Source organism: Charadrius vociferus, unplaced genomic scaffold (assembly GCF_000708025.1).
Source record: "Charadrius vociferus isolate BGI_N301 unplaced genomic scaffold, ASM70802v2 scaffold259, whole genome shotgun sequence".
In the NCBI taxonomy this organism is placed as follows: Eukaryota; Metazoa; Chordata; class Aves; order Charadriiformes; family Charadriidae; genus Charadrius; species Charadrius vociferus.
Genome location: NW_009661368.1, coordinates 7225100 through 7236011, shown reverse-complemented (window position 1 = coordinate 7236011; position 10912 = coordinate 7225100). Strand labels below are relative to the sequence as shown.

At 52.7% G+C, this 10912-nt stretch overlaps 1 protein-coding gene across 1 annotated transcript in view; it reads right to left on the bottom strand.

Annotated features, from left to right (window-relative positions):
- Positions 1-267: 267 nt before the first annotated feature.
- Positions 268-10912, bottom strand: part of GATA5 (GATA binding protein 5) — a 184006-nt gene continuing 173361 nt past the window's right edge. Inside the window, exons 2-7 of the mRNA XM_009893582.1 lie at positions 9708-9768; positions 8821-8987; positions 3130-3255; positions 2184-2271; positions 1485-1609; positions 268-442 (exon numbers count right to left, since the gene is read on the bottom strand). Coding sequence (XP_009891884.1) covers positions 287-442; positions 1485-1609; positions 2184-2271; positions 3130-3255; positions 8821-8987; positions 9708-9768 — 723 coding nt within the window. The 3' untranslated portion in view covers positions 268-286. The remainder of the gene's footprint in view (positions 443-1484; positions 1610-2183; positions 2272-3129; positions 3256-8820; positions 8988-9707; positions 9769-10912) is intronic.

Below are 10912 nucleotides of genomic sequence, written 5' to 3'. Positions count from 1 at the left end.
GGAAAACGGAGGCGGCCCCGGGGCTCTGGCCTCGGGGAGGCAACCCTGGGTCGCTCTGGCTGAGGACGAGCTGTTTGGGGAGCCGGTGCCACAGCGGGGCCATCCCGGCCCCATCCAGCCAACGTTTTCCACGCGCGTCCTCCAAGAGAAACCTGTCCTGTGGCCGCGGCTCGACACCCCGCGGCCCCGAAGCGCTGGGGGCAGCCCGTCCTCCTGCCCGTCCGCCGTTTGCAGGGCCAGCCGAAAACGTTGGTCCCGAGGCTTTTTGCTGGAGGTTAGGGGGTTTCTAGGCAAGCGCCAGGGCGCACCAGGAGTCCTGCCGGAGCGGCACGCTCAGCCCAGGCTGCGGGGCCATGGTGGTGGGGGAGAAGGTGTAGTCCTCGGGCTCAAATTTGAACTCGCTGTGGCCGCCGGCCAGCGCCTCGTCCGACTGGCTCTGCGCCTGCCCAGGGAGGGGAGAAGAAAGTCATCAGAAAGCCCGTGATCAGCCAACGGGTCGCTCTCCCCCTTGTCATAACGCGGTGGTAGGACTAGGATGGATTTTGAACAGAGTGGGTTATCTCTGATGATGCTGCTGCCCTTCGGGGGAGCCCGGAGCCGGGCAGGAAGGGTGCTCCATCCCCAGCAAGCACAAGGACCAAGAGGGGAGGAGGTATCCCAGGGCCCATCTGCATTGATTTATTGACTAAACATGTCCAGTTCGGAGATCTCTAGGCGCGTGTATATTTTTTAAGAGCACAGCACAAATCAGATTTATCGGTTTCAGCCAAAAAAACCCCACCCCTCTCCCATACAGCGCCGCTGGCGCCGCGCCAGGTGCTCGGGCGCTGGTGCTGAGCTTCCCCTCCGCGCACACGTGGCCAGCTTCGACTCAGCATAAAGATAGTGCTGGGTCACAAAATTTGGATGTGCGGGTTGATTTAGAGCCATTTCCCCCCCCCACCACCAAGACAAAATTGCAACCTGCCCCAAAGAAATCCTCGGGGCAGAAGCGCAGCCCTGCAGTCTGGGGTCTCTGACAGCACTGCAGCTCTGTGAGCCCTGAGCACCTCGGGGCTACAAAGCACAGATAACGTATGCCCAGGGAGCCTTTTCTTGGGAGCTACAGAGGTTTCCACCCTGGGCTGATCCCACCAGCTCGACAGGGTTGTAACTCTCAGGATTTCATGGCAGAAGATGGGAATCTAACTCAGCTCTGAGCCGAAGCCAGTTCACCACCGATCATCTCCGCGGCAGCAGAGCTTGGACCTCCCAGTTCCGCACTGCATGATGGAAGAGCTGATGGGGACGCAACAGGCTGAAGCCCTTCATGGTCTGCAAAGTCCTGGCTCACGTTCCCTGCTTTCCTCAGTCTGAGGCAGTCCATCAGGCTGGTGGCCCCCAATGCAATGAACTAATTGCTTAGCCTCGTCAAGGCCAGTGACTACCGAGGTGTGTGGAGCATCCACCCCGGCAGGCGATGGCTGCGGGCCCCTGTGCCTTACCTGGGACACCGACACAATGGTTTGTCCAGGATATTGCGAGGTCGTGCTGGGCTCTGACTTTAAAGTGACCGTGCTGTCTGAGTTCGTAATGGAAGAAGGGGAGTTAGTGGCCGAAGTCGTAGACCCTGGAAGACAATCGGTACACGACGGTGAAGCAACATGGGTGCAAATCTGCTCTGAAGGAAATTTAAAATTTAATGGCTGCCATCACGTCTCATGGCACGACTTTACTGTTCTCTTTCTCCACCGCATGTCTGTCAGGGTAAAGCTTTGCATTTGGCTGCCAAGATGCTGATGGAGGAGGAGGAGGAGCGGCCTTTCACAGCCTGGCAGTGCTGGCCCTGGGACAGGCTGATGTTGAATGTGTCTTGATATCTTCCCTTTGACTCTTTAACACACCATTCCCAGCCCCGTTTTTTCCCATTACTCAATTTAGCCCAGATCTGCCTGACCACGAGCGCTGCTGGGCTGGCGCCGGGTGTCCAGAGTGGAGGAGAACCTCACGGGAACGTGACAGCAGCGAGATTTCCCACCCAGCATCCTCCTTCCACGTGAGGTCTCCGCATAAATACGAGCCCTACATCTAAAGCAATCATCAGGGAATAAAATCACGGTATTATTTTCTAATGATCATAATTTCTTGCAGATGACATGTTGAGGTGAGTTATGCTCCAAGTCCCCTTGAGGAATCTACTGTACCTGTGGAGGTTTTGCCTTTGGTAATGTTTTTAGGCTTCCTTTTCCTCGTCTGGATGCTCTCCTTTTTCATGGCCAGAGGTCGTGGTACCTTGACATACAGAAAGTTTGGAATTGTTAATATTATATTTTACTTAGCTCCTTCCCGCACATGTGTTGCTCCCCTATTTACGTGCTGTGGCTCATGCAAAGCACCTAAAGTCCTTGTCCTTCACTAACTGCTATTTTTCTCTGCAACAGGCCTTGGCTGGAAGATGTATAAGGCTAAGAGCTAAGGCTTTCCCACAAATTTTGTTTTTTCCTTTATTTCCTATTTTCCTTTTCCTGATTTATTAGTGACCTTTATGACAGGGCCCTATTAAATTACACTGACAGAGCAAAAGCCTACATGGCTCAGAGGGAACGGTCATGGGATAAAGAGACTTTAACCTTTATGGCAGAAGTTTGAAGAGGCCTGTATGGAGGGATGAAGTCTCCTCTTGGGCTGGTGGACATGTTACCAACAGTTCCCATCCGCTGCGGATAAACTTTATCAGCCAGCCTCCATGGGGACTCCTTACCATCCTTCACACATTCTTAATTACCACATCTAGAAGAAGTACGCTCCTTATCTCCAGTCTGGGTTTGGGGAGCTTCGTGCTCCAGCTACCGGAGCCTGGTAAGCTTTCTTTTTGGGGAGTAACTTGGAAAACAACCTAATTAAGAGCCACTTAGTGCCAGAATTCTCTCCTCTATGCAGGTACCTCCTAAAAGTGTTCCAGTACCCCCTTAGCCTTATTCTGGAGAACGTCAGTAGACTGAGCTTTTAACTGTTCAAGGAGACAGGACTGGGTTACGGCTCTTCGGGGTACAGTCTGGAGGTTGGTCCTTCCAGACCCAATATCCTGAACCTGCTAGGTGGTGATCCCGGTGCCCAAAGAGTCCCTCCCGGTGCAGATGCGCTCCTCACCCCGTGGAGCTTCATGTACAACCCGCAGGCGTTGCAGACGGGCTCCCCTTCGGCGTTCCTTCTCCAGAGGGTGGTGTTGGTTGTGTGGCAGTTAGTGCAACATAGGCCAGCACGTCTAGATGAAGACTTCAAAACAAGTAAACACACACATGAATGCACATGTAGGAATGATTAATTGGGAAGTTTCCCTTCATATAAAAATAAAATTTCCAATTACACCGATTTCCTGGAAAATGTGAAACACGCACCATAGCCAAATTCAGACCAAAGAAATTACATTCAAATGAGATCATTCTAATTTGCAAATGCTTTTTTTATTGAGCTTGATAAACCTGACAAATATCCTTGCAGGTCATTTTGCAAACTTCCAACAAATCTGCTGGAAGTGATCAGGACTCAGAGCACAGAGAACTTTCCTCCAGGAGATCCACTCGGATGGAGAGAGAGATGGAAAGTGCCAGCCAGGCTTTACGCGCACAAAGAAAACTCCTCACAACTTCAAGTGAACTCTTCTGTCTTTCTGCACTCAGAACTACCACTAAAGTTAGCAACATCCCAATTAATCTCGTTTAAGACAACTGGAATCAATTGGCTGAACTGAGCAGAACCAAACTGAACTGGCCCATGATGGGACCAGGGAGGTTATTCTTTGCACGTCTCGCAGATGATCTGTTCTCTTACAGGCTGCAGAAACACCGTGAAAGCATTAATTAATGACATATTTTGTAAGTGCCGTGATCGCTGGCTCTGAAACGTTAATACTTCCAAGTGGAGAAGGAAAATATTCTGGCAGAAGCAGCAAACGCGTTTCTGACAACTGTACTCCAAGCCACTGGAAAATTCTATATACAGACTTGTCAGCTCAACAGGCATTTCATCTGAAAGTCTCTTAACACTTGGTACTGAAACTATTTTAACAAAAGACCTCACTAAGTATAAGATGCCAGTGACATAAGTCATCTCACAGGCTCTCCATGTTCAGGTGTTCGAATATGTTCTTCAGCCTTGAGAAAAATCACTTTGATTCCTCTCAAAGGCAGAGGATAGGTGATGCAGGCATTGAAGAACCCCCTGTTTGTTTATTCTTCCGTTATTGCTTGATATCACGACTGAGCAATATGACGAATGAGGTGGGAAGAGCAGGAATAAAAATGAAATGTTTTTACAAGGTTAGCAGTCAAATAAAGATCAGCTTTGAGTTTCAAGAGACGCAAGTGACATGCCCAAGCTTTGATTCGCTCGTTGCTCAGCAAAGAGGTCTCAGCAACTATTTGCAAATAACAGTATTGCTTTGGAAATTATTTAGCCTTCAAGAAATAGCCAGGCAAAACTAATAATACGCTGAGGTGTGAGCTGACAAGCCTGGCACAGAGGAGGGGACAGCAATCCTCGTACCTAATATGGGACACGCTGTCGCAGCAAGATCCCGGAGCAGCCACGAGAGCTTCCTCAAGGCCGGGGCTGTGCCGGTCATCCCTGCAACCAGGAGGGGCCTGAGCCCCGGTGGGAGCAGAGGGAGGTGCCGAGCACCCGACGGGTGCAAGGGCTCTGAGATCCAGCTCCTGCCACGGGTGCAGAGGGGAATTTGGAGGCACTCAGCCCTGGGGTAATTGTGCCCGGTGTGGGCTGGTGAGATCTGTCATCGCCTGCGGATGGAGGAAGGCCAACACAAAGCCCTTTGGAAAGCCCCAAGATTTCTGGGCCATCGCAGGTCCCTGGGAGTGAGCGACACGCTGTCCCTATTTCATATAACACTTTGTCTGTGGCTTGCAGACAAGATGGCAAGAAGACCTGTGGCTCCGGTGGCCCAAGGGTGACGCCAGCCCTGCCAGAGCTCTGCTCATCCTACCAGCACTGCATCGCAACCTGCTCACGGGCCTTCTGCCGGGGCACGTGCCTTCTGCATCTCCTGCACATCACCCTGTGGGCTGCCTCCTCCTCACCCAGCCAGGGAGAGCAGAAACCATCCTCCATGACCAAATATTACAATTTAAACCCCAGAAACCCCACCAGAACCTGGTCCTGCACCACAACCTGCCAGCTTAGCGAGAAAGAGACAGTCAAGGCTACCGTTGCCCACTGAAGGACGAGGGTACAATACGTTATTGCTGGTTTCCCAGCAGTTCCCTCAAAAGAAAATGCATTTCTGCCTGCCTCCACCCGGCTGCCTTTGTACCGTTCTGACCTTGTCTAGGAAGTTGTTGACTTCAACATTGTGCTCCAGCGTTTATTTATACAAATGCAGCATACACTCAAACAAAAACTCTTCACCGACCGGGTTTGACAGCCAAGAGCTGCTGATAAGCTCAAGGAATGGTGAGTTGGTGCCTATGGAATCAACCGTGTGTGAGCGCTGCCTGGAGAGCCCAATAAATTCGGAGCCGGCAGGGCCGATCCTTCCAAGGGAGGCCAAAGCCATCAGAGACTTTGCTGCACCTCCTTTTCAAAGGCGGAAATGAAACCACGGGGTTTCACAGGAAAAAAAAGAAGCCTCTGAACCTCCAGATTTAATCAACGCGTCCCTGTCCCCCTTTGCTGGCAGGACAGCGGGGACCTGGCGGTGGTAGGAAAGAGGTTGCAGCAAAGCGTGCTGAGATACCTGAGCTCAGCTCCCGAAACCGGGCAGATCCCAGGCTCAGAGCCAAAGGCAGAGGTATCCTCGGAGGTTTGCCTTTGTTTCCGTGGCTCTGGGCAAAGCTGCACCTTGGAGGATGAGGGAGCAGCAAGAACTGATGGCCAGGAGAAAGCCAAGGCACACAGCATGAACGCTGCGTGGCTCTAGGTCATATTAGATTGTCCCAGGGCTGTGCTCAGTCCCATCCCCACATTCCCAAAAAGCGTCACCGAACGCACTATGCATTGCAAACCCTAAAAAAAGACAGGCTGAAAAAACACCCCCTGAGCCAAGGCAGCAAACCTCAGCTCCGGGTTAGTCCTTCCGCTCAGGATGGTGTGGGAGCCGCACCGCGCGGCACGGCTCTGCGCCGAACACGGGGGAATGGCACACGCAAAGACGGAGCCATCCACCTCCACCACCGGCTCTGGGATGATAAAAGCCATTTGGTTTTTAGGACTGGGCCTAAGGTATCACCTTGGGAAACGTGCCAAGAAACTTTGGCTAGAAAAGATACTGCCTAAAATAAAGCGCTGCTTCCATCCTGCTCTAAGGCACATCCTTTCTGCCGAAAGCCGCGGCGCTTTGAATCCGGGCACAGGCTGCAGCGAAACGGCTGTCCCTGCTGCGGAGGGGATGGCGCCCTTATCTCAAAAGAAAGAAACAAAAAATGAACTGGAAACTCCACTACTATTACTCGCCCTCTCCCACGCACAAACAAGCTGAGCGCTACCGAGCTGCAGGACGTCATTCCCGCGGTGTTATCTGGGCCACGTTGCGTTCTCTGGGGCTTTCAGCGGGACTTTGCTTTGTGAAAACAGAAGTCCGAATAACTCCCAGCGCAGCCTCTACTTACAGAACAAAGGTCGTAACGTAAAGGACAAAAGCAACCATTTTTCCTCCCTGCGTCTGTATTTCACCCCATTGTGAAACAGCCGATTTCATCCTTCCTGGAGCGATGGTGTGTGACTGCCTTCACCGCTCCGCTCCCCCCCAGTCCGTGTGGGTGATGTTCCGAGTGGGGAAGACATCCCCCGGTGTGGAAACTGCTCGGGGAACATACATGCCAAGCCACAGGGGTGCAGGTCGCTCCCTCGGTGGTGGATGTGCAGAGTGCGCCTGGCCCCCTCTCGCCCATCATCAGTGGATCCCCCTTCCTCCGACGGGGCAGGACTTGTTGCAACATGACGTTTCAAACCCTTGGGAAAACCCAAGATTTTGAAACGTTTCGTTCCAAAGCCAGGATGGAAAGTCAAAATTGCAGCCCCTTTACTAATCCATAAAACAAAACCCCCTCAGGTATTTCAGCCTTACTGAAGCGTTTCCCCTGGATGAGAATCAGCTCTTTCATTTGGGCTTTCTCGTTATTGGATTGATAGCCAAAATAACAATAAAAAAAGGTTGGAAGCGCTTTGATAATTCCCGGCGAGATTTGCTTGTCCCTGGGAAACGGTCTTAATTCTGCGAAGCGGCGTCCTCCACCAGAAAACTTTGCTGAAATATTTGCCGAAAAAATGCCTCCCGGGTGTTGCGTATGGGGCTGCGCCAGCAGGGAGAGAGGCGCAGGCAGGAGCTCGGGGCTCCCCAGCGCTGCCTGCAGCGGGCGGGCAGGGTGCAGGCAAGGCAAGGCAAGGCTGGCCGCCTTCCCACACGCCGAAATAAAACACCGAATAGCAGCGAGACCTCTCCAATTCCTTTGGGGAAAAGCTGTTCAAAAAAACCCAAACCAAACAAAACCAAAAAAAAAACCCCACCCCTGGAAATTTATCCAACGCCACATTTTGACGCCAGTCCAAAATGCGGAGTTGGATTTAAACTGGTTTGCACCGATCTCTCTATGCACGGACCGTATTTGCTCTGAAGAAATCGGCCGTGTAACTCTGAGATTTGCGGCACAGCAGCGACCGGAGCCCACTGCCGCGGTGCACATTTAATGTCTTTACATTAAAGGAGATGAGGAGGGTTTTGGTGAGACAGGCAAATCCTGTCGGATAACGCTAAATGTTTCACAGCAATGCCTCGATTTCCATGCGATGAACAAAACAGGGTGATTTTCCACAGAGCCGCCGCTCAGTTCAGTTTGCAAATCCAGAGCCGCATTTCTGGGATTGGAATCAGAATGAAACATCTTGCTCAATCCCAGCTTTTTTTTTTAATGGTTTTCTTACACAGAAACTTGTCACTCTTGGGTTATTGCTAATAATTTGTTTTGCAATGCAAAAAAAAAAAAATAAATAAATAACTGCGGGAATCCACCCCGAGCGAAAGCAAAAGGAGCTCCCAGCTGCTCCCCAGCACGGCTCCCACAAACATCCTGTTTGTAATGACGGCTTCTGATGACAGGCTCTGAAACCAAAACTGTTACCACCAAATTTAAACATCCCAAAGCGACTCTACAAAACAAAACAAAAAAAAAAAAAACCAAAAAACAGAGGCGCCTTTCCTCTCTCACAGTGGGATCCCAATTGGAAGAAGCCCTATGTCACGTTGCGGCAGGGAATTACTGCTTTAACCTGCAGAGAAACTGGGAGCTACCAAACCCCAAATTCTCCCTTTGGGTAGTGGGGGAACTGGGCCTCATCCTGCTCCCGTGGCGAGCGGCCGCAGACCCACCTGGGCCAGCTCAGGGTCAGCCACATCTCCTGTTCGACTGCCCTGCCTACACCGCGTGTGCCTGCATGAAGAACTAGGAAATAATTATTATTATTATAGAATAAAAAGCAACGTGCCCACTGTGGGAACGGAGCCGGGGGAAGCCCGCAGAGCCCCGGTCCGCAGGAAGGGCTGATCGGCCCCCATTCCCCTCTGCTCTCCGTGCTGCCCACCAGCCGTGCCGGGGCAGCGATCCCTCTGGCTTCACTCCGTTCCTCCTCACCCGAACCGGCTCTGCACCGCGACAAGGGGCCCCTGCCAGTGCCGGTGGCATTTTACGCGTCGGGGAACTGAAGGTCAAATGGGCCCTAACACAAGTACAGAGACCCACACAGCGCAGACACCGCAACAGCCCCCCTGGGTCCTGCCCTCCAGCCACCCCCGGGGTGTTTTGGGGGTTCCCTGTGGGGGTTTCCCCTTCTTACCAGCCTCTTCTGTGGCTTGAGCGGCCGGTTGATGCCATTCATCTTGTGGTAGAGCCCGCAGGCATTGCACAGGTAGTGCCCGGTGCCGTCCTTCCTCCAGAGTGGCGTGGACATGGCCCCGCAGTTGACGCACTCCCGGCCATCCCCGGGGAATTCCTCCAGGTACTCTGGAAGAGAGACCCAAGGTGTGGGGGTCAGGAGCCGTCCCCACCCCACAGGGCCACCCGGAGCCGGGCTGCCCACGGCAACCCTGCGGGAGAGCGTCCCAAATCCTCCGTGCCCCACTACTCCGCTGTGAGGGACAATCCCTGCCTGGGGGGGAGTTTACCTCCACCCTACAAAGTGTGGACCAAAACCCCTTTATTCCCTCCACACCTTAATTTTTTTAATAATTTGCTCAAAACCAGGATATCCCCCATCCCCACCCCAAAAGACCCCAAAGGGCTGAGGACGGCTGAGGGTCTCCCTGGCAGGGGAAGCGGCAGGCAGCCCATCAGCGGGAGAGCGCAGGGTTATCCCTGCAGCGGGCTGCAAAAATAAATTGGGGGGGAGCAGAAGGGGTACAAATTGGGACGATTTCCCTGATTTCCATCAAGGCGCCTCGGTCGCTGGGCGGCGGGGACGGCCCGGCCGGGGAAGGGCTCGGGGCTGCCCACGGGGCTGCGGCTCCGCTCGCCCCGGGGCTCCCCCGGAGGGCATCGCCGGTCGCCCGCGGTCCCAAAGGGCGGTTAGTGAGGCTTTTCCTCGCTTTTCTCGCCCCCCGCCCCAGCGAAAGTCCCGGGAAGAAGCCTCGGAGCTCCGAGCTCCGTCCCCCGGTCCGTCTCTGCCCCGACCGCGGCTCCGCGGCAAACGGGCAGCCCCGGGCAAAACCGAGGGGACACCTCGACCGAGAGTCGGTCTCTTTCCTCCTACCGCTTTTCTCTCTCTTTTTGAACTAAATTCCTCCCCCTGAAATGTTATTTTCTTTCGAAGAAAAATACGGTCTTTTTTTTTTTTTTTTCAAAAAAACTTCGATAATATTAATAACGATCCAACAGAAAGAAAAAAGAAAAAGAACAAAAATTAAAAAGGGAAAAATGGGACATAAAAATAAAATGTATGAAGTTAAAAGAAAGAAAAAAATTGCAATAAATAATTAAATAATAATAATAAAAGAATAGTTTACGCTACTTAAGAGCGGCTTACACTATCCGAGAGCAAAAATAAACGGCAGAGAGGACGGCGGCCACTACTCCGGATCCCAAACCACCGAATTCAAAGCGGAGAACAGATTTCCGCGCCACCACCTCCCTCGGCAGGACCGGGGCGATCCCTTCCCGCACAGCGCGACGGATTTTCCCAGACAAAGAGAAAATCCTGGAAAGAAACGGCTCCCGAGCACCTCCGGCGCGGGAGGAAAAGCCGAGCCGGGGAGGCAGCCCGGGGGGGAGCGGGGCTGCTGCCCCGATTTAACTTTGTGCTTGGGGTAAAGATAAGATAATTCGGTTCACCGCGGTAAAGAAGATAACGCGGTTGAGATCTTGAAGTGGGTTTTAAAGGACTTTGCAAAGCACCGCCGGGGGAGGACGGTGAAATACCCCCGGGGTTATAAATCCCGCGCACGGAGAGTCCTTTTAAATCAAGCCCCGAACTTTATTTGGTTTGAAAGGACTCTCCGGTGTGGATGGAAACGAATTGAAGTGGGGTTTATGGTTCAACGCCTGAGTGCGTTTCAGTGTCTCTCCAAAGGCCGCGGAGCGATGCAGCTGCGGACCTGTTTGGGCGAAGGCGAATTAGGAGACCGAGAGTCTGTTCAAATATAAACTAATTTACCACAATAAATTACTTAAAAGGGAGGGAGCTATAAATCTGCCCCGCTAATTTAAACACAAGGGTAAGTATTGAAGCACAGGCACAAAGTCGATATTGTGGGAAGGAGATATTGTAGGGGGTTGGGGGGGCGAAGGGGTTGAACGGCCTCTGCTCCTCTGTCCTGCGGGGGAATTGCTCTCCTTTGAAACGTGGTCTTTGCCCTTCGCGTTACACACCACACACCCCCCCACACACACACACAGACACCCCACCTCTGTCCAGGGCCGGCCACACACCCCCC